Consider the following 22,358-nt stretch of genomic DNA (forward strand, 5'->3'; position numbering starts at 1 on the left):
TTTTCCAACTTGCAATATATAGAAACGGTGTGACCATGCCATTTGCTGACCGCCTCTTTTCAATTTCCTTCCGCAATACATCGACGAGAAAAGGAGAATCCAAAACCATCCAAGTCTTATCCAATGTATACAGAATGTTCGACGACCATGTACTGGTACCACTATTACTACAATGTTGGTTACGTATGCACCTTTTATACCCACCCGCCGAGATCCTAGGTTCGCTCACCAGACATTATGCTCGAACAATCCCTTCCCTCACTCTATCAGGATTCAACGTAGAAAACGAAAACCAACTAAACAAATAAGCCCAAAACAATTTCACCTCTAAAGTTTCTCTTTCCCCCTTCATATATAACCAACCACCCTTTATCTTTCGCTCTCCTCTTCTTCCTCTCCAAGAGCACAACACAAACACAAAACTGCATCCCCATCCGCACCATCCAAAAGCCTCCATAAGCCCGGCGAAGACCTGTGTTATCCTATCGGTATCCATTTCGATATTAACGAGCCCCATTCCAATTCCATCCCTCCAAACCTCCAACCTCAACCAATTACAACTTCCAACTTGCAAATAAGTCACTATCAACTTCTCTCCACTGTCATCATCCGGCTAGCTATCCATCATACCTAGCGCACCGACCGACTAATCTAATCCAACCCGCCCGCCATCTTTTTACCTCAGCTCAACATCCTCCAACAGATCAAGACCCTAAACCCTATGTTCTGACCTGACCTCTCTTGGGAGTTCGAAGATTGGATTGCTCAACCTAATATTCTGGTGAGTGGTTAGCTTTTCTTCTTCATGGCTGACCAAGTATCCTTCTTTAAGGCGGAAGATTTTTAGGTCGTCGCCATGGAAATGGCCTTTGATGGGTGATCTGTTTATTTGGCGTTTGGTATATGACTTCCCCTCCCCCACTTACAGATTCCAGCCAGTCTACCAAGAAATTAATTAAACAACTTGCTTAATACACGACTAAAAGTATTCATTCATTCAGATGCGAAGAGCCCCCCCCTTTCTGTGATACACCAACAAAAAGCTTCACTATCCTTCCTCCACCACCCATCTTACCAAATATATAATCCACCACCATAATACAACCACCCCCCTCCCCTTAAAATACAAACAAACAAGACTTAATAGATATAACCCAACAAGTCAAAAACCACCCATCAATACAGCCTCCTCTGACACCCGAGCGTACATACGGTAAAGCAATATATGCATCCATTCCATACCTAGCTGCTAGTACTAGTACTGGTACTGCCTAGTCTGCCTAGCTAGCTACTTCCAACCTCAAACGTCAAACCTCCCAAGAAAAATCATCAACCACACTTTGATCCATCTCGATAACCCTGCCATACTATCTATACACTATATCATACGAACAACAACCATACTCCCCCTATTTGATGTTGCAGCCAAAAAAAGCTCGACTTGCTTTACCAAAAATCTTGATCCACCCACCCAAGCCGACCGCAAAAACTTCAGCTTGGTCCCCTCCCCATCATTCCACCTCCACCTCCACCTCCTTCTCCCCTTCCACATCTCTTCCTCTGCGTCTCCTCTTCCCTCCTCCACCGCCACTACTCCCCTGAAAGATGTCCGCAACAGCCCCAACCTTGACCCTCTCCCCAATACCCCCCATCTCAACCCCTAACAGCGGCTCGCTCGCTTCACTCCCAGCCCGCACGAGCGGCACCACCGTCGGCTTCCCATCGATGAAAGTTATGACAACCGGTAACACCGTCTTGGTCCCATCAAGAACCGTCGTCAAACGACTAATAACATTCGGCTCATCTCTCTTCACACTACCCACAGCCCCAGCCGTGACCGCCTTCCCGCTTGAAACTTCTCTAAACACTCCGCCCAGCGCGGGAAGAGGAAACACAGGCGCTGTAGTGGTGGGTACGACCTGCGCCGGTACCGGAAGACTTACTAACTGCGTATTTCCAGCTACACTTGCAAGAATTGCGGGCTGAGTAGCGCCTTGGACGCTACCAGCGAGCGCTGCAGCCGTCAGAGCTGGGAAGCTGTTGGGTATGGCGTTACTTGCGACGTTGCCGATGGCCCCGGTGGCGGCAGGGATGATATCGCTGCCAGCGTTGCCAACGAGAGTTATAGCAGAAAGTATCAGCCCCCCACCGGCTGCTGCACCATTCGAGAGAACGCCACTAGCAAGAACAATAGCCGAAGAGAGGAGATTATCACCAGCGCCGACTATTGGGGAAACTTGAGGAATGGTAGTGGTGACAAGATTACTCAGGACTGTAGCCTCGGTTGGGAGTGCATTACTCGCGATGTCTCCAATCCGAGAGGTAGCTGATGGGACGAGGCCAAGAGCAGCAGTGCTTCCAGCTGCTGCACCATTCGATAGCAAGCCTCCAGCAAGACTCGTCGCAGAGGAAAGCAAGCCACCACCGGCCGCGGAACTTGTCGCGACCCCCAGAGCAGAATTTGCAGCTCCGAATGCAGAGGAGACCCGTCCCATGACGCTACTGAGGATAGCTTCAGAAAGACCATTGAAATTTCCAAGAGCAGAGTTAACCTCGCCCATTACGTTGTTCAGGATGCTGTTTGCGAGGTCCGCTGCGGCAGTGGCTTGAGTCAATGGTCCGACAGACGAGGTTCGAAAAGCCTGGAGCGACTCGGTGCTCGCTCCTACTTCTGGTAGTAAAGAGACGGCAGGAATTAGGCTTGGGCGGCTGGCCGTAAAACTCGCCATGGTCAATGGGACAGCTGACGTGCCTGATGTGAAGCCGGGTCTATATTCATCTCGTTAGGTATACTTCACTGATGTTTTGCATGATCGACTCACCCAGAGGAGCCACCAAGAACAGGAGCAGCAGATTTCAAAACATCACTCGGGGGCCCAGCAGTCGGACTCGGGACACAGAACCAACCTTGTGAACAATGTCCACATGCCCAGCCAAATCCACAAGGAGCACTCTGAGCCGATGTGTGAGAGGGAGGACAGAATACGCCATCTGGACACTCAGAGCATGAGTATCCTGCATTTGGGCAGGGGTGACTGGAGGAAGCAGAATCAGCAGAATCAGCAGATCCGCCATATAAGCCCACCATCGAAGAATCCGGGATCGTGGCGTTGGCTATACTGGATGTCGGAGGACAGTCTTCTGCTCGTTGGGCCAAGACACCGTTTGCGCATGCTACGAGGGCTGGTTGCGGGGAGGAAAGAGATGAGGTCGGTGCTACCGGGTAGAGCTGTGTTACTGGACATACGCTTTAATCTATTAGCATGCAATACAGCTCTCCAAAGTCTGATGGGAGTACGTACCTGACAGTCTCGGTACTAGTAACAGTAACAGCAGCCACAAAACTAAACAGTGTCGCGGTCTCTTCATAATGCGTACTATGCCACGTCTCGGTCACAGTGCAAGTCTCAGTGGTTGGAGGCGGACACACAGCACAGCTGGAAGCAGACGAACATGAGGATGTCGCTGCTGTCGAAGAAGCTGCATTCGACAGGCTGGGGGCCGATGTGATGTTGAATGGCAAAGAAGGTGTTGTTCTTGCGCTCGAGGCATTCGAAAAGCTGGGAGAAGATGTGACATTGAACGGCAAAGAAGGTGTTATTCTTGCGCTCGAAGCATTCGATAGACTGGGGGCAGATGTGACGTTGAAGGACAAAGAGGGTGCTGATGTTGCGCTCGAGGCATTCGTTGCGTTCCAACTTCCGCCAACTGGCGCCGATGTAAATGCACCCGTCCCATTGCCTTGCGACGACGGAACTCCCGCACCCATATTCGGTCTAGAGCTTCCCGTTCCCATCAGACTCCCCACAATGCCCGTCGCAGCACTGACGACACTGCCCGCCACACCAGTCGCCTGATCCAGCCCACCGCTGACCTCCTGTAACGTTAGCGGAACCGAAGACACGGAATCTGTAACTCCTGAAGGCAAGATGGTGGCCGCTCCAGAAGCCAAAGGCACTACTGTATAGGTTAAGCCCGAGGCGGCGCTTTGTGCCATACCAGCAATATCCGATCCGCCATTCAGTAATGCCGCAGCGACTTTTTCGACCGCATCCAGGACGCTGCCGGCTGGCGGGTTGACGGCTTTTATTACGCTTGATGGTTTTGGAGGACTACATTGCATCATAAGCTATCTTTCATCTCAAAATATCCGCGCTGTCGACATAACCCTTCTACTGTGATCAAGTCGGGTAAGGAAAGAGAGGAAGGGAGAGGGACCTACTTCCAGGGCATATCAAGCGTAATTACATCCCTCTTGCTCAAAGATTCATCATCGATTCCTGTGCCGATACCGGATTGTGGGCTGGGATTGAATTCCTCCTGGCAAGTAACGACAGTGAGCATGGAGAGGATGAGGACCACGTAGGTGTTTTGACGCAGGTTTGTCTGCATGGTTGGTATTAGTTACCAAAGACCAGACGACCAAAACAGAAAATCAAAAGTAAGGTTGTCTGTGCAATGTTCCAATGATGGAAAACGGAAGCGAACAAGATGAGCAAGTGTTGATGTACCAGAATTGAGAAGCCCAAAATTTAGCAGAAACACGCACGACAGGACTGGGGAGAATTGGAGGAAAGTATTTAGGGATTTGGAATCTCATTTCAGCTTTGGAAAGAGTGCCTCGGCAGATACTAGAGATCGCCCCTTCTTGTCGTTTCTCCATGAGCTGGAAAGCACCTGCTTCCTGCGTCTTCGCAACTGCAAAAAGCCCAGTCGCATGTCCCGAGAAATCGTCTTGCGCGTTAGACTGTCGGAAATTCCCTATTCTCCATTATACTTCCCCACGTCAACTACCTCGAAGAGAAAGAAGAATGAAATGTAGGAATTGGGTTTTTATTCCGAGAAAACCTAGCTACTGATCATCATAGTAGCCATCTCAGCAACTGAACACCTCGAATGCGCGAAAAGATTATATCCCTTGATGAATTCAGTCCTGGCTCTAGTAACGCTTTCCCGCACGCAGAACATCTCCAAACTCATCCAGCGGGCTGCGGATGAGCTTCGTCTCCTTCCACAGGTTGGGGGTGAGGTATCCGTATGTGTTGCCGACAGCGACGAAGGTGGCCTTGAGGGTGTTCTCGAGAGTCTTGGTGGAGCCGGAAGAGGAGGTGTAGATGTCGTCAACACCGGCGAGTTGGAGGAGACGCTTGACAGCTGGGGAGGCGACGAGACCGGTACCACGGGGAGCTGGGATGAGCTGAGGCGGCAGTTAGCGTTGATTTCTCATCGCTCGAATAGAAAGATACATACTCTGACCGATACGGAACCACACTTTCCAGACTCCTTGGTGGGAAGAGAGTGAGGAAGACCCAGGTTGGTACCCCAGTATCCACGGCGAATCGGCAAAACGCTCAACTTGGCGATGATGATGGCAGCACGGATAGCAGTAGCGACTTCCTTGGATGTCTTGATACCGAGACCGACGTGGCCCTCGGAGTCACCGATGACGACGATGGCCTTGAATCGAGTTCGTTGACCGGCACGGGTTTGCTTCTGAACGGGCTTAATCTGTGATGGGGGGCGGATGTCAGTATATATCTTGATTGATATTTGCGCTCTCTCCCTCAACTCTCCGGGCCTTCAACCCGAACCAGTCCACAAATTTCCCGTCCAGATGATATTCTCCCGACTAACATGTCGCCTCCACTGCGCGCTTCGCGCGAGTTGCCTTCTAGGAAAGGAAATTGGCCCTCCTTACCTTCATGACCTCGTCCTTCAGCTTGGGCAGGAAGAAATCGACAATCTGGTACTCCTTGATGGGCAGACTGTGCAGGTAGATCTCCTCCATGCTCTTGATCTTGCCGTCCTTCACCAATCGGCCCAGCTTGGTCACTGGCTGCCACTCCTTCTCCTCGTTCTTGTTGGCACCGCGACGGGGTCCTCGTCGTCCGCGTCCGCGTCCACGGTCGCCGCCACGGTCACCGCCGCGCGATCCAAAACCTCCTCCGCGAGCTGCTGCTCCGCCTCGTGGTGCGTCGGCCATGGTTGTTGGGGAGTTGGGTTGAGTTGAAGGGATGGGGCGAAAACTTGGGTCGAAGTGTTGTCAGAGGTTTTAAAAGAGGCCTTTGGGGGAGGGGGAATTTTGGCAGTGTGGGATTGAGAAATTAGGCGAGCTTGAGGCGGCCGCTAGCGTCAGAGCTTTTCTGAACCACATGTGGGGCAGTTCACGGAGAGAGATTTTCCGTGCCGATCTTTTGGCTGCAGCCATGATGTGCAGTGAGTGCAGTGCCAGGAGGTAGATGAGGAACCTGAAGCTCCAATACGAAACTCCTCCGGGGCAGCCAGCCAACATCTTGGCCTCAAAAACAGCTCATCTCATCATGTTACCACTTTCATCTACACTCTTCTATTTCTATCGCTCCAAAGAGCAAGAAGACCGAAGCACACACCTCCTTTCCATCCCAACACGGCACAGCAGCACGGAGAGAAAGCCAAATCCATTACTCCCCAAGGGCTACTGGCAAGAAGGGAATTAGAATCAGAATCGATAAGTTCTATTGGGTTTATTGGGTTTAGACGTCTGCTGCCTGCATGCATGAGGAAAATCCTGGAGAAGGAGATGGAGAAGAAGGAAGAGGAGATGGAGATGAAGATCCCAACATCGTGTTGGTGATATGTTCGCCAGAATTGGTATGGGATGGTGGTATAGGTAGCTATCTACCCCGATCCCATCACCATTCCAACCAACATGTCCATGTCCATATCCATGTCCAGATCCTTGTCCATGTTCATGTCCAATGTCAACATCCGTTAGCCCGTTAGCCCGTTAGCCCGTCTCCTCCTGTTCCTCCTCCTCCTCCTCCACCTTCTTTTCCAACTCAACTTTCAAGTCACACCCACCAACCCCGCCATTCGACCCAGCCTCGAATAGGAAGAATGCTCGCGGGCGCTTCCAATCACAACACGGGCCTCGCTTAAGCGAAGACAGGCTGCATGAGTGTGAGAGTCTTCACTCATCTTCACTGGGGGGTTGACGATCATTAGATAAATGGGCATTTTGAGACACTCAATGTTCGACTCACATCCGTCCATTCAGTCCAACGGCACGCTATGAGTGTGTGAATATAGTAACTACTCAGGTGCACGTGAGCAGCTCCCCTTTTTTCCTGCAATATATCAGGGTCAGTAGTTCCAAAGTTGGGCTGGGCTGGGCTGGGCTGGGATGAGAGGAGATGGGACGACCACGAGGGCTGGATTCCATGCTGATAGAAACTATCACCGCATCGCATTTACAACTTCATAATATTCCCTCGTCTCTTTTCGTCTCGTCTCGTCTCAGTCTCTGATGCGGACCCGACCCGACCGGACTCGATTCGATTCGATTCATCCTCACTACTACGACTTCTATCACCACCACCATCACCACCACGAATACTTCGGAGACATGTCTTTCAGGCACCCGTACCCCAATGTGTACAAGTTCTGCAACCAGTTCGCAGCAGCCGACCAGCCTTCGCCCGAGCACTCCTCCCGGAGCCAGGGCCTGAGGAAGAGCGGGCCGCGGAGCAAGACGGGCTGTTCCACATGCAAGTATGTTTGTGATATATGATTATGACTGATTGTATCTGGATTTACATATGATATATGTATGTATATATAGATTTTGATATATACATATGTATTGATGCATATACATGGATACATTACCCCCGCCCCCGAAGTATATCTTCATCTTCGGTTACCCCACCCACTAATGTAAACACAGACAACGCCGAGTCAAATGCGACGAGGCAAAACCCGGATGCGTCCGCTGCCAGAACCTCAGCCGCCCCTGTGGTGGCTACGTCCCCGAAACCTCAACGACTGATACCCCCGTCCAAGAACCCCCCATTGCAATCCATTCTCGCCCGTTCCTACTGCTAGGGAAAACCTACTCTCTCTCTTCGGCCATCCCCGGAACTGCGGACGAACGCCGTTATTTCCACCGCTTCTGCGACAAGACGGCACTTGAGATAGCTGGATCCTTCGATCCGACCTTCTGGACCGAAAAGGTGCTGCAACTATGCCATTCAGATGCGCCCATCCGCCATGCAGCCATAGCTTTAGGCGCCCTGGCCGAGAGCCTCGAGGTGACGAGTTTGCCAACCAGACTGAGTCTGAGTGGATTCCCGCAGACCGACCAGCATTGCCTGGATGAGCACCACAAATACGCCTTGCGCCAGTACTCCAAGTCCATCTCAGCCCTCCGGATCATCCTCGCAGATGGCCGGCGCCACCTGAGGACCAGTTTGACGAGTTGTGTGCTATTCATGACCTTCGAGGCCATGCAGGGCTGCTACGAAGGCGCACTCACACACCTCCGCGGCGGGTCGCGACTGCTAGCCGACTGGCGAACTGCCCGTCGCGGCCAGTCTTCTCGTCTATCACAAGACTCACTATCAGAGATCCAGGACGGTCTCATCGACGACCTGGGCCGCATGTTCGCTCGTCTCGATGTCCAAGGTCTCTTTGTGCCCCCTCCCTTCCCTATGCCCGAGTCCGACTGGGAAGACGTGATCATCTCGGACTCCTTCTCCAACGTCGAGGAGTCCCGCGAGAGTTTCGACTTCCTGATGCAAGGTATCGGCCAATTCTACCGTAAATCCGTCGCCCATGCCCAAACGGACCCAGAGCGCTTGCGGACAGAGGGGTGGGTGCAGCAGTACAACCACTACAGCACGCAGCTCGACCAGTGGCGCGCTAGCTTCCAGGCGGCATTTGCAAAAGAGGTCAGGAACGGGGGGTGCAGGGCCGAGAGCGTGGATGTGCTGAGTATCTATTTCAATGTCGCAACGGTATTATTAGCGAGTAGCCTGGAGCACGAGGAGAGTCTGTATGACGAATACACGGAACTGTTCCAAGAGATTGTTACCAAAGCGCGCACGCTACTCAGCACCCCGGTATCTTCATCAAGCTCAACGCCTCCAAGTTCAACGTCTCCAAGCTCTTCATGCAGGTTCACGCTGGACATAGGCACTATCCTCCCGCTCCTCGTCACCGCCACCAAGTGCCGGGATCGGAAAGTGCGACGGCAAGCGATTGCGTTGCTGTGGAGTGAAGCACGCAGAGAAGGCCTGTGCTACGATACCATCACAGTGGCGCGATTGTGTGCGTGGCTCGCAAGCATCGAAGGGGAGGGCATCACAGACGACGAGGTCCGCATCGAGGAGAACAAGCGGTACCTGGTCAGCTACCTGCATCTCAGCTCCGAGGAACGCTGGCTCGCCGTGCAGCTAACCAGCGCCGTCGCAAATACCAGCGGGAATCACACGCACAAGGAGACGACATTCTCGTGGTAAGAGCGAGAGCTTATGATATCTACTTAGGGAGGGGGCTATCGGGCCTCAGAGAAGATCAGGTGGCTGAAGTAGGATGCGAGGCTCTCAACCCGTAGCTGGAGACGAGGCATCGATCCACTAGTGTGAGAGCATTTCAACCTCTCAAGATTGAAGAGCGGTCTTGGGATGGCTGCAAGGGCGCAGTCGGAACCAGTATGGATGCTATGTTCTGTCCTGTGCAAAGAAAAAAAAAAAAAAAAAAAAAGGGCTCTTGGCTTAAAAGATCCTTCTCCCCGTACCTCTTGAGAGGTGCCATGAATCTCCATCTCGGCGGCGAGAGTCAGCCCGGAACAGCGAGAGAGAAAGGAGGAACCGCAGCTCACGAAAGGTACGAGAAATCGCATCACACAAAAGCTGAACCCGACAGACAGCGGGACGAGCAGGGCGAGGAAGGAGTGGAGCATTATCATGCATGCACCATTGATACAGTAGAATCAAGGGTTAAAGGTGTTGATTCTAGTAGGAGCGAGCTGAGAGCTATATGCTATGGGAGTAGTCAAGCCGAGAGGCTTGCTTAATCCCATTCCAGGCATGGTACGGGAAGTGGGGCAAACCAAATAATCATTTATTTCAACAACAATCAATCTTTTTCAAACATAGATTTATTTCATTGCCGCTTCCACTTCCGTTTGCAATGCCTATTACACTACACAGCCCTCAACCTGGCTCCTAGTCCATGACTCTACGAGCCTCTCCTTACGTGCGCGCACACACACACACACACTTGTAATTACTTTGCCGACCTGTTACCCTTACCCTTGCTCTTGCGTTGCCTCCTGATCCTTCTCCCCATTCGCGGAAGCTCCGGCGCTGGCGCTGCTTGCTGTCGCTCTGCGAGCCGTCGGAACCCTTCATTCATCTCCTCCCCTTCGCGTGTGAAGCGCTCGGCAAAATCGCGGCCGTAGCCCTGGAATATCACTGTGTGTCGTTAATTAGCAGATGCAATTTGGATAGGTGCTGGATGTAGATGTGGATGTGGATATGTGAGGGGAGGCTATATCTCGTTTCTCTCCATGATTCTGCATGAACCGAATTTTTCGAATGTTTTTCCGGATAAAGTAGCCGTGGAGGAAAGGTGGAGGGAGACATGCATGGCCAGGACGGACTTGGAATAGATCTCGAGGGCAGGAACAAAAGAGAGGACAAGAGCAAGGTCAAAAGGAAACAGAAACAGATAAAAAAAAAAAACCAGAGAATACGTACTTCGTTCCCAGTACACAGCCGGGTCCTCAGCCAAAAGCTCACGATCCTCTAAATCTCCACCGTCGACGTCCGTAGTACCTCCGCTATGCTCAGACACACCCGCATTCATCCTCTCACCACTAGCAGCAGCAGAAGGGCTACTACCAGCAGATCTTCTACTTCTAGACGCCTCCGTCTCCTGATCTCGCCCTGGCATCCTCGCCGAAGAGTCATTGAGCGCTTCCTGAGCGTTGGGCTGGGTAGCTGCGCGCTCTTGCTCCGCGAGCAATTCTTCCTTAGCTTGTTCGTATGGGCGTCGCCGCCATTCTTCGTCTGCTGAGGGGCTGTGGGTGGATTTTGTCAGTGTCGTAGCATGGCCTAGCCTAGCGTAGATTATCGACCTATCTAATGAAGTTTTGAAGTCTTGAAGTTGGGAAGCTGGGAAGTTGAAAGCTGTGAAGCTGCGGAAGGGAAATGGAAAACGGGAAAAGTATGATAAAGGCAGCTACTCACTTCATCTCCCTAGCCTCCCGCCCCGCCAGATCCACAGCCTCAAAGTCCCAGCTGCGGCATTGCAGCGCAGAGAGGTTCATCCGAGAGCACCGCTCACATGGCGGACCACCGTGACAGAACGCTGGCGGCTCAGCGGAGCAGCGCGGGCAGAATGGGTCGTTGTGTTTGCGTCGGTCGCCGTTAGATGAGGCATCCCAAAGAAATGGTATTGGAAGTATGCTGAAGGAAGAGCTTTGTTGGTCTTGATCGCTGGCCATGGTGTTGTAGTAAGAATGATGATCGTCTTGTGGACCTTGAGTTAGGGGTGTGGCAGTGGATTATATGTAGAGCCTACGGCATCGGTGGATCAGGACTGTGATTGTTGTTGAGGTGATTCCAGATCCGGATTTGGTTGTGAATCCACGTCCACGGCCGAGGCTGAGTCCAAGGCTGAGTCCGAGGCTGTTACTGTTACTGAGATTTCTGCTAATGCTGTTGGGTCAACAGTCTCTTTATGCCTTCCCCTATCTTGCGCCTCCTTAAGTTGTATCTCTTGTTGCTCCTGCTCCCTCGCCATCCTCGTCATCTCCTTCAGACCTCAATATATATCATTGTTCAAAGATTTACGGATAAAGATCCTCTATTCCGTTTCTTTCTGACGAGTTCTTGTGACCGGATAGACCCTCTCGTGTTTGTATGTACGTGGGAGGTGCCTACCATCAATCGACTGAGCAAGATTTGGCTTTGTTTTAATCTCTTGCTTTATCGCATTTCAAACTAAGAGAAGCTTATAAAGATAATGCTTTGTAATATTATTGGCTGTTGCGCTCTAGCTAATTGTATTAGGACAACATGATCCTGTCAGGTACTGCTGAGATTTATCCAGGCGGTCGCCTTGGGAACCTCCAATGATATAATTTGCTTGAAATATTCATTTTCTATATTTTATATAGAGCTTCAAAACGGTAAAAGTTGCTCAGACGTGTTTACAAAGGGTTCAAGTTAAGAGATGATGTCTTGGTGACGTTGTTTACTTTCTCGCTTAATCTGCCCAGCCAAGCCATATTTTTCTTCTGTAAGTAAAGAACGATTTTTCTTAAAGCGATAACGCGTATTATTAATTGATTATTGTCTCCAACTTCTAGCGCTATCAAATACCGATGTTCTGATACTGCGAAGTGATAATCATGAGATTTTCAGGTTTCTTTAGAACAGGTAGATCATGGTGACGAAGGGCGAGGGGCTAATATGGAAGCTTCTTATAGGTTTATCTTCAAACTCGATTGCCTAGATAGAGGGGAAAATTTATAACTTGTGGGTTTTGCTGACAAGCGCTCTTGAGCTAGGTCTGCTCCTGTATATGATTGCGAAAAAACACTATAAATTTTTGAGCTTGCGGTGCAAACTTCACATAGTCATCGCAGAAGCCACAAGTCTGTATGTTTGCTGCACCCAAAAAAGACCCCGTATTGATATTCTGGAGCCGTAGAGATGTGGGGGAATCTGCCCTAATAAGTCGCATCTTCACCAAGTTGCGGTTAACTTATCCAGGACTGTTATTCCAAGACCGACCCCCGAATATCCATATCCAGATTCACATTAAGATCTCCCAAATTAATATAATACGAACAATTTGATATAAATTTCAGAATACTGGAACACCATGAGCCCTGAAGAATGGTGTCGGCAAAGCCGTCGGGGGAGTCGCCGATACCTCACCGGCATCACTTCGTCGGCACCTAAGCGATTCACCACACACAAATACTTTTTACTATAATATATAGACTAAAACGAAACTTCATTACAAGACAGCGCAGTAATTCATTGGGACCACCCAGTTAGCTGTGTGAGGTAATGGTTGGTGCCGGACCGCAATCCTGCACCACTAACGGGTTCTCCGAACTGAGGTCTTTCATCCACTTGGATACGAGAGATCTACCCCCGTTAAGAGTACCGCCGCGAGCGCGACTACTTTTTTGATTTTGAATGAGAACTTTTCATTTTCCTTTCTGAAGTTTCAGAGCGGAAGATTTTTGTTCCATTGCCGTTACCCAGGTCTCCTCGAAAACTCTTCCATGAATTCTCCAAAATTATATCAAAGTCATACGGTGAATGCAGCATTTGTTTAAAGTTTTCTTGAAACGAAATCCATGCATTATTTTTTTGCTCCCAAGACGTCCGCTCAAATTTGGTAGGCCGGACTATCCTAACTTTTTTAATCTCAACGAAGTAAGCAAACCCCATTCTCTACCCATTTGCCCCCTGAATATCCATTCCACCCCCGCTGAACCCTTAGATTCGATCATGTGTATGATCAATCGTATCTGATTCCATAATCCCCAAAAAAGCCACCATCGAGACCCCCATTTTTGTTCGTGCGTCTCCCGTCCCTCTCCTTGTCATACACTCTCTTGCCACCCAACCCAACTTCTCTCTCATTCTCCGCCTCATCCGCGAGATCATTTTCCGACGAAGAAGTATAGGGATTTTTCGCCGGCTTGACGTCCATTAACTTCTTTGCCTTCGCCTTGACGTCCACTAACTTCTTTCCCTTCGCCTCCTCGGTGCCGCTTTCCTCCTCATCCTCGTCCTCATCCTCGTCCCCGCCCTCGTATTCGTCATCGTCCTCGTTTTTCTTCCCGTCCTCAATCTCCGTATCCTCTTCCTCGTCCCCGTCCACAATCTCCTTATCCTCCTCCCCGTCCCCGATCTTAGTATCTTCCTTCCCGTCCCCGCCCCTAGCTTTCATCTTTTCTTCATCATCATCGATGGACAAATGACCAGGTACAGCAGCTGCTAAGCACTGCTCCTTGGTCTTCTTCGCCTTTCTGCATTTCTCGCACGGCGCCGGTCCTCTGCAGACCACTTCCTCGGACGTCTTACTTGCGGCAATGACACAACTTGGGCATGGCGGGTCATTCAGCTTGGAGCTCAGGGCCTCGCGGGCAGCCTTCTTCTTCCTCGCAGGACCTCGTCTGACGGGTGGGGGAGGCTCATTGGATGGTGTTGGTAGGTCGAAGAAGTCTTTGAATGAGGAGGCGTCTTCAGAGCACGCGGAATTGTTGGTGAGGCGCATTGTGTAGGTGCAGGAAGATTTTGGAATTTTTGTTTGTGGTGTTGATGTCGAGTCGAGGTCGATGGGTTTCCGTTCCTCTAAAGGAAGGAGGCTTATTCGAAGCTGGAAAAGTGCGCTAGTGTGGCAAAAAGACGCTAGCTGTAATTTCCCCCCCCATGATTTAGCCTATTAATTATCTACAGATCGGAAGCATTAACGTCAAATAACGTGGGAGCCAAAAGGTGAAAGTGTGCCATGTTTTATAAACGTGTTCGCTATGAGAGCGTATCTTCATTACGTTTCATTACGATATGTAGCATGATTCCACGGTCTTCTATGCCCATATCAGTTGTGAAGTATTTACCGCAGAATCTAGCATTTTTGAATGCTATATATCGTCAGTAGCCTTATGCAACAATACGACAGCTCTAATACTCAAACTCTAAAAGTTCATGTCGGCATGTATCACTTTCCGCTCTCATCCAGGACTACTATTCTATTCCCGAGCCCTTACATCTCCTTATACAATATATATATGTAGTATATATATCAATTCACTGCCATATAGGATTTAGATATTTCGTGCTCTCATCTCGTTCAATTTTGCCATCACTACCATTAATCTTATCATGGCTCGTAGTAGAAAAGAAAATTAAGCAGATAACAATATGAAGAAAAACGGTAAACAAGGTAGACCAGATCTTGCGCCAAAGAATCTCATAGGCTAAGTTTCAAGCGTATTGAGTGATTTAAAAAACCAGACGATTTCCAAACTTCCAAGAGGGGAGGAGGGATGATGTTATCGAGCTCTTGTATAAATATATGTATGAAAGCACTTTATCAGAGACAGGAAAACAATCCCTATCAGCCGATCCCTGTACATAATGAAATAATATCAATATGAATAGTTTTTTTTTCGCTGGTTATACCAACTATGGCTCCCCCTTCACTCTGGAAGGTTTGATACAGATGAAGTGGAGGAGCCACACATCGCTTAACAAAAAGGGCATGACCACACCCCGCATTATCGGGAACGATTTATCTTGACTCAGTTTAACAAAAGATGAAGTCTTCTTTGTTATATCCTGACAGAATAACATTCTTTAAAACCAGTGTCTCCTGCAGACTTTTTATGACTTAGGGTGGACTCTAGCATTTTGGTTGACACCGAGAGATATCTTGCGAGAGAACATGGGAAAATACAGAGACTTAGGAGCACTTTCAAGAGACCGCACGAATATCTGCGAAATTTTTCCAATAAAAACTCCAACATATTGATACTGATTCATATGGTCATGCGCACAGCCATGGCTCAGATCAGGCGGCACTGGAGCTCAGCTCGGCATTCTCCCCTTCTCCACCGTCGTCCCGGCCCCCGTGCTTAGCAGAATTCCCCTGTTCCTCTATCCCCTCATTATTCCCGGCACCTCTGTCAAGTACAGCATTCTCTCCAACATTCGGAGCACTGTCCTCGGCGCTTGGAGATGGCACAGTCGAAGTCCGCCGAGATCGAGCACAGGGGAAGGTACTCGCTGGTGGGGGGTGAAAGATACCCGTAGTGATAGGGAAAGAAGGCTTTGAAGAGGAAGTGAGCACGTTGGTGGAATTTTCCAACAGATCGTATGATGGACTGGTGCCTGGCTTGGGGTCAAGGATGGCAGCAGTCACTGGAGATAGTCCAGGCTCGCCCAGCAGGGTGTCACTGAAGACCAGATCGCGCATCCCCTCGACGACGTCCTGGGAATTGGGCCCGGGCGAGCCTCCTGTCGGCTGGGATATGGATGGATTGGCCGTCCCAGGGACTTTGCTCATCTCTGCCAACCCAGCGTCGCTTTTTTGGGTCACCATCTCTTTGTGCTTCCTGGCTTTCAGTGTACTGATCACCATCTCCACGAGGATACTCCAGTGCTCCATAGCAGTCGCTTTGCCCGCGCTCTGACCCTCAGCCATAGACTTGGGAGGAATTGGTGTCAGCACTGCCAGGATGGCGTTGACTTCTTGGCATTGTCGAGGCGTCCACGACGAGACCCTGACAAGCGCCTCTATGCTCTTCCTGAAATTCTGGAGTTTGGACAGAGCACGAGTCCAGTTGACCTCTGTTGAGAACTCCGCGAGCGGATCGTCGTCAAATGGTCTAGCGAGAGCTGGCTCGTCCATTTTGTTGTGTTTGGAAAATGTGACTGTTGAGGAAGGAGATGGATTGGAGGGTTTAAGCTCAGAATATATAACAGTGTCACGACGGTACGACAAAGCTAGCAAAACTTCATCTTAATCTTTTGCAAGCTTCCTTGTTTAAGTTTCTGTCATCATTTCATCAAGGCAAATAGCTGTCTATTCCAGAATATTCTTTGTCTTAAGTTTCTCTTCATATAATTACTTCACATCTTACAAGAAATTATCTAAGTCAGTTCTCAATGGATGTTTAATTCCGTTCCGTACTCTTGCGCGCATCAACGAAAAGGAAGATCCGTGAGGCATGGTTTTGATTTCAAAGGCCACAAAAGCCAATAGAGAAAGGCGTAAGAATTACTCTTTGAACACCAACGGCATTACAGTACTAGAGAAAGGGAACCACGAAGCTCCACAGCCACAGACTATCTTTCTGTATAAGAAAACCCGAGCAGATATCCAACAAGCTATCCAGTCAAATATGAATATTCGACGAAACCGTTTGAAAATAAATTTATTTCCAGCTATCCGTAAGACTATATCTCAAACTCCAAGATCAGGAGCAAGGATGGAATATGCAATGTCGCATAGATACGCTGAGGACAACTACCTTAAAGGGGAATGCAGGAGCATTTAGACAGTCAGCTGATCGTCCGATAACCATTTCTTTTAGAGACGATTTTAATATGTTGGCATGGCTGGTAGATCACCCTAGGCCTATACTTAAGATTGAATAGAATTTGAAAACAAACGATTTAAATTATTTAAATCGTAGCTAAAATAAAACTATTTTACTCGATTAAATCGTTTTTTTTAAATACTCGTCTTTTCGTATAAAAACCGTCTTAGGACCGTCTTCGAGCGTTTTAAGACCGTCCTATGGCCGTCCCATGGCCGTCCCTGAGCTTAAAACCGTCCCTGAGAACATAAATTAGTAAGCAAATACTCTTTTTATTGCTTGCTAATCTACCCTTTACTACCTGAACCACCTACTATAATAGTTAGTTGATTTATCATTTATTAAAAAGGAGCAAATTTAACTGTCACGCCTTGGTAGTGCCGACTTGCTGTAGCAAGTCGGTCAATTCTTTCGAATTAAATTTAAGGAAACCGACGATTAAGCGAGAATCTTTATTGAGTTTCACTTTTTATATAATCGTCGGCTCGCTTAAATAAGCTTCCTTATATCCTTTTAGTCTTAGTCGGCATAAGCGATTGCGGATCGAAAGCGAATGCGTATTTTTTTATTTTTTTATTAGTTTTTGTATATACAAAACAATTTCCAACATCACTTTTTAATTTATAACCGCATAACTCAATTGCATTTTATAATAAGGCTGAAAACGCATGTAAATGGTTTTATTACACCGATAGCTTAACATCTTAAATCGATGAAAAGCTTAAGCAGCAAGCTAAAAAAAAAAAATCTTAAATCTGCTACAAAATAATAACGAATCGTCGATAAGCTTTAAAGAAAAGAAAGAGATGCTAGGTATCGTAAAGGAATCGATTCACGCAAAGCTAAGCGCAAGCGTAAAAGGATTATATAAGAACGCTGTGCTGCAAGCTTAATTATTAAAAACGACGATGCAATACTAATTTCAATTCTCGATTCGAAAGAGATTTAATAGTTGCAACAACCAGCGTTAAATTTTGTGGCCTCGTAAAAAAAAGTGTTCCTCGACCAATTCTTCCTCAACCTAAACCTTTTCTCGGTAACGATGATTTAATAATTACAATTAATAATATTAAAGACCTTTTTTTAAAGGAAGATATTTTTCTTTTTCTTAATAAATAGCTTCAATTTTAATAGTAGTAAAAGTTTAAACGGTTCGTTACGTAAGGTAAAAGACGAGTCAGATTCTAATAGAAATGTGACGACCTTAAGCGATTACCTGAAGGAACTCACGGGAGCGCGGGGTTCACATGGGAGCTCAGGAGGATCTCAAAGTAATGACTTAGAATCAAGAACTACCGAGTGTAGAGGTCGAAAGTAGCTAAGGTCTATATATACGAAGGTAGAAGCGCTAAGGACTCGTGAACCATGGTTCATGGGTCAAAAGAAGGGAATGAGAGAATACGAAGAATACGAGGAGATGCAAGGTAAGAGGAAAAAGGAAGGAGGTAGCTTGGCGCATGTGGGGATACGTCCAGGAGACCTGGCGTGTCGTCACAAGAAATAGTGATCGATGGTCAGATGTTTTATCGGACAATACGATTTTGGATATTTCGGAAGAGATTATGATCGTAGATTAATTATTCATATAAATATTTCTTAGTTGTAATAGTAATTGCTATAATATAAAAGAATCTCCAATATACTCGAAAAATCCGCATTCGCTTCCGATCCGCAATCGCTTATGCCGACTAAGACTGAAAAGATATAAGGAAACCCACTTAAGCGAGCCGACGATTAGTTTAAATACCGACCTATTACCCAAAGCTATTTCGACTTATCACACAAAGCTATTCCAATTTTTTAAATTCGAAAACGCAGTAGAATCGAACTTCACTGGATTACATGCATCAAATGCTGGATAAGAAGCATAAGAAATTAAAAGTTTATTGTAGGTAAGAAATTGAATCTTCGCTCTATCAATTACTCTAATGGCTTTAGCTTTACAATTAAATTCTCAAGTTGATATGAAAACGCCCTAATGCGATATTGCGACGTGTATGTTATTCCCATGGAAAGGAATCTGTGCAGATGGTACAATGGTTTTATCAAAGCCTTTCCATAGCGATCTGTTAACATCCACCGTTGGCTTAGGAAATTTATTTTGGAACTGGTTGACCCTTCGCTTTTGCTAAGAATACCTCACCACAATCATAATCCCAATTCTAGTATCCGGGGACCAGAGGCCCCTCTGCAGTATTCCATACGGAAAGCGAATCTAGCTGTTCCGCTGCAACATCGGCGTTGTCGGCAGAGATTATATCTCCCGACGGCCAGCCCTGATGAGGTCCGGACCATTGTTCGCTCATCGTTGGCTTGTTTGTATGAGAAGTGGGTGGGCGAGCTGCGAAACGGAAAACAATTTTCCAAGGAGCAAGGAAGAGTTGAGGTTGAAGTTGTAAGTATAGATAGTTGGTGTCTGCGAATTCTGCGCAGATGTGTAAAGTTCTACCACCAGTCCCAATTGAATGTTCGGAAGGTGCGAGTTAAGTCTGAGATAGGACGAAGGAGCGTAGAGTCATTGACCAGAGCCATCAATCCCCTCCTCGAGTACCTCTGCACTGCTTCGCTATTTTCCATCTTCCAGAACTTGAAGTGATAGACCAGCAACAGACCGGTATATGCATTGCTATACTATTCATACGCCCCGACGTTTTAATTTGGAAGATAAAAAGATAAGTGTGTTGGGGTATCCATTCATGACACGCAGAACGCTGAAATGCATCGAAAGAAAACCCTCGCCCTACCATTATTGCTCCTTCACAATCAGATGATCCGAGGGCTTGACCCGCTGTGCCCATTCCCTGCGTCGTGTCAGTGATGCAGTGATACCGTCCGTATAGGAGAGCATAGCCCGGAAAACTTACGTCCAACTTCCATCATATAGCCTCCGCTTGCTCTCATCCCCATACCCAGCCTCACTCAATGCCGCATCAATGACTGCAGCCGTCACCCCAGTTCCGCAGCTGTTGATGATCGGTCTCTCCGGATCAATCCCCTTGGCCTCAAATATCTTTCTCAGCTGCTCTCCTGGCAAGATCGTCTTCGTAACCGGATCCAAGAGTTCAGAAATAGGAACAGAGATACTGCCAGGGATATGTCCCGACTCCAATCCAGGCCTGGGCTCGGGATCCTTCCCACTCCATCTTCCCGCGGACCTCGCATCCAAAATCTGCACCCCCTCCGCGCCCTCCTTGTTGTGGTCCTCCGCCAGCTCCTTAACTTCCTCGAAATCGACCAGCTTACTAGCATCAAATTCCGGAATGGGATACACGCATGTATCGACGTCCCAGAACTCCCCACTCTCGGTCGGCAGGCCCTCCTCCACCCAGAGCTTGAAGTTGTTCAGTACATGCACAGAGTCGTGCCCGAATGCCTTCAAAGTCCATCCCACTCTCGGCGCAGAGAAGATGCCCAGTTCGGCAGTATCGTAGACGACGACCGTGTCATCGCGCTTGATTCCCAGTGCGCTCATCGCCTGGGCGAAGTCGGACTTGGAGGGCAGCATGTGCGGGTAAGGGGAGCGTTTGTCGATGACTTTGTCCAAGTCGAAGAAGCGCGCAGAAGGAATGCGCTTCTCCCGAAAGGTATCTAGGCCCTTGCGGCCGTCGTTAGGGAGGAACCAACTCGCGCAGAGAGCGACAGTTCGCGGCGCAGTGGAGATCTTGGAGGGTGAGTTCTTCTTGAGGGCGGCATGGAGCTCGGAGGGCGTGACGAGGTAGGAGGAGAGGGAGCGGGAGCTGGACGAGGACATCTTGTAGGTTGTGCGGGAGAATTGGGTGGGATAGCGAGGAGATGCGGCCCGGGGGAAGAGGGAGAGGGGGAAGGATCTCTTGACTGTAGCTGTAGCTGTAGCTGTAGCTGCCGCCATCGCGTGCGTGCTACGGAGCGCGTTTTTAGAAGCGCATGTAATATGAATGAGCTGGTAGATACAGGAGAACCGTGCAGAGTTCGAGGTGGAAGTTGAGGTTGATGTTGACGTTGAGGCTGAAGTGGTGTAGAGGTGTATGTAGAAGGGGGAGGGGAAGGAAGAGAGCACAAAGCAGCATCGGTATGTAACACGTGATCTCGAGACGAGGACGCGACTGAAAGTCAAATCCAAAACATCACCACAAATCAATCCGGCGCCAACGCCAACAAATCCACCTACTCCCACTCCCACTCCCACTCCCATTCTGCCGACAGCGATCAAATATGAAAGTCAGGATCACCAAGTGGAATGCCGTCGCAACGTGGCGATGGGACATCCCCGACGACGACGTCTGCGGCATCTGCCAAGTCCATTTCGACGGCACTTGTCCGACGTGCAAATACCCGGGAGATGACTGCAGCTTGCGTATGTTGATACACATCCGTGTAGCTTCAACAAAAATATATTCCAGAGGTTGACGAGGAGCAGTCTCAGGCAAATGCGGCCACAATTTCCATATGCACTGCATCGTCGAGTGGATTAAGCAAGACTCCTCCAAGGGCCAATGTCCAATGTGCAGACAGAGTATGCGATGAGCCCAGATGCAGATGCAGATGCAGTGACAGACCCAAACTATCCGTACCAGCATGCTGATTCTGCATACAGAGTTCGAGTGGACCGATACTTCCACCAAGAACCCCAGAGGCTCTCACAGCCCCGAAGCACCCGACGGTTCGACGAGCCCGGAAAGTCCACTAGGATTGGGATAGTTCATGAGGATGAATCGGTGTGTTATCATTGTGGGTTCGGGACTGATGAAAAGAGGAGCAGGATGCGGCGATACGGCGTTGGGATTATGATACCACGGATGGACGAAGTTTGGGCTTTGCGTAGCGTACAAAAGATTGGAGTGCCGTGGATGACATTGGAATGATGGTGCAAGAAAGACGTCTCGCTCTCCTACCCTCAATATTAATCCTATTTTTCAATTTTTTTAAATTTTTCACTCAAGTAAGCCTGGCATGCATACTTCTCTCTTGAACGAATAGATGCAAATCGAACGCTCACGCTCTACATGTACCCGTAAGCACATCTTCATCAACCGTACATTCCCTCAAACCCCCATGATACGAAGGGTCACTCTGTATCTACAGCTAGATACTCCGACGTGAGTTCCTTTGGTAATTCTGATAGCTAGACGGCTTGTTATAGCGCTTTGATTATATAGTCCTGCTAACCTTCTGCGTCATGATTCTTCCGTTTTCGACATCAGTACTTATTCGTCCTGGCATTATGCTTCTGACCAACTACCCGCACATATCAAGCATAGGTACTCTGCGTACATGCCTTATACTGGCGAATGATCCAGGCTTGACCCAGGACTTGAAGGAGGCCTTCACCAAGCCCCATCTGCTTGCTGAATAATATTAAGGCAGAGACACTTTCCTAGCTCAGCCCTGATCTTGAGTTCTTTTGAAGCATGTGCACATCACTGTCTGCGAAGATGCCAGAAACTATTGGCATAGCCGTATTACAGAAGCGAGTTACAGAAGAAAA

The 22,358-nt window shown here is 48.7% G+C and overlaps 8 protein-coding genes across 8 annotated transcripts; 2 read left to right on the top strand and 6 right to left on the bottom strand.

Moving 5' to 3' along the window:
* Window positions 1–1,511: 1,511 nt before the first annotated feature.
* Window positions 1,512–4,392, bottom strand: L3040_005401 (uncharacterized protein; the record flags this gene model as incomplete). The annotated part of the gene is made up of 4 exons (XM_007292587.1): window positions 1,512–2,769; window positions 2,823–3,248; window positions 3,303–4,112; window positions 4,223–4,392. 4 exons carry the CDS (start codon window positions 4,390–4,392, stop codon window positions 1,512–1,514), a joined length of 2,664 nt encoding a protein of 887 aa, XP_007292649.1.
* A 547-nt stretch (window positions 4,393–4,939) lies between these two features.
* Window positions 4,940–5,983, bottom strand: L3040_005402 (40S ribosomal protein uS5; the record flags this gene model as incomplete). Its single annotated transcript, XM_007292588.1, has 3 exons — window positions 4,940–5,197; window positions 5,251–5,508; window positions 5,699–5,983. The coding sequence occupies 3 exons, from the start codon at window positions 5,981–5,983 to the stop codon at window positions 4,940–4,942; spliced, it is 801 nt and encodes a 266-aa protein (XP_007292650.1).
* A 1,401-nt stretch (window positions 5,984–7,384) lies between these two features.
* Window positions 7,385–9,278, top strand: L3040_005403 (uncharacterized protein; the record flags this gene model as incomplete). The annotated part of the gene is made up of 2 exons (XM_007292589.1): window positions 7,385–7,530; window positions 7,706–9,278. The coding sequence occupies 2 exons, from the start codon at window positions 7,385–7,387 to the stop codon at window positions 9,276–9,278; spliced, it is 1,719 nt and encodes a 572-aa protein (XP_007292651.1).
* A 769-nt stretch (window positions 9,279–10,047) lies between these two features.
* On the bottom strand, window positions 10,048–11,269 carry L3040_005404 (uncharacterized protein; the record flags this gene model as incomplete). The annotated part of the gene is made up of 3 exons (XM_066157362.1): window positions 10,048–10,235; window positions 10,521–10,960; window positions 11,013–11,269. The coding sequence occupies 3 exons, from the start codon at window positions 11,267–11,269 to the stop codon at window positions 10,048–10,050; spliced, it is 885 nt and encodes a 294-aa protein (XP_066011665.1).
* Window positions 11,270–13,305: 2,036 nt separating this feature from the next.
* L3040_005405 (uncharacterized protein) lies at window positions 13,306–14,067 on the bottom strand (the record flags this gene model as incomplete). The annotated part of the gene is made up of 1 exon (XM_007292591.1): window positions 13,306–14,067. One exon carries the CDS (start codon window positions 14,065–14,067, stop codon window positions 13,306–13,308), a length of 762 nt encoding a protein of 253 aa, XP_007292653.1.
* A 1,296-nt stretch (window positions 14,068–15,363) lies between these two features.
* L3040_005406 (uncharacterized protein) lies at window positions 15,364–16,203 on the bottom strand (the record flags this gene model as incomplete). Its single annotated transcript, XM_007292592.1, has 1 exon — window positions 15,364–16,203. The coding sequence occupies one exon, from the start codon at window positions 16,201–16,203 to the stop codon at window positions 15,364–15,366; it is 840 nt and encodes a 279-aa protein (XP_007292654.1).
* Window positions 16,204–19,640: 3,437 nt separating this feature from the next.
* Window positions 19,641–20,645, bottom strand: L3040_005407 (uncharacterized protein; the record flags this gene model as incomplete). The annotated part of the gene is made up of 2 exons (XM_007292593.2): window positions 19,641–19,695; window positions 19,759–20,645. The coding sequence occupies 2 exons, from the start codon at window positions 20,643–20,645 to the stop codon at window positions 19,641–19,643; spliced, it is 942 nt and encodes a 313-aa protein (XP_007292655.2).
* Window positions 20,646–21,085: 440 nt separating this feature from the next.
* Window positions 21,086–21,661, top strand: L3040_005408 (uncharacterized protein; the record flags this gene model as incomplete). The annotated part of the gene is made up of 4 exons (XM_007292594.2): window positions 21,086–21,227; window positions 21,291–21,386; window positions 21,468–21,533; window positions 21,633–21,661. The coding sequence occupies 4 exons, from the start codon at window positions 21,086–21,088 to the stop codon at window positions 21,659–21,661; spliced, it is 333 nt and encodes a 110-aa protein (XP_007292656.2).
* Window positions 21,662–22,358: the final 697 nt, after the last annotated feature.

The sequence above is a fragment of the Drepanopeziza brunnea genome (assembly GCF_022702325.1).
Source record: "Drepanopeziza brunnea f. sp. 'multigermtubi' strain 214-2 chromosome Unknown ctg8, whole genome shotgun sequence".
Classification (NCBI taxonomy): Eukaryota; Fungi; Ascomycota; class Leotiomycetes; order Helotiales; family Drepanopezizaceae; genus Drepanopeziza; species Drepanopeziza brunnea.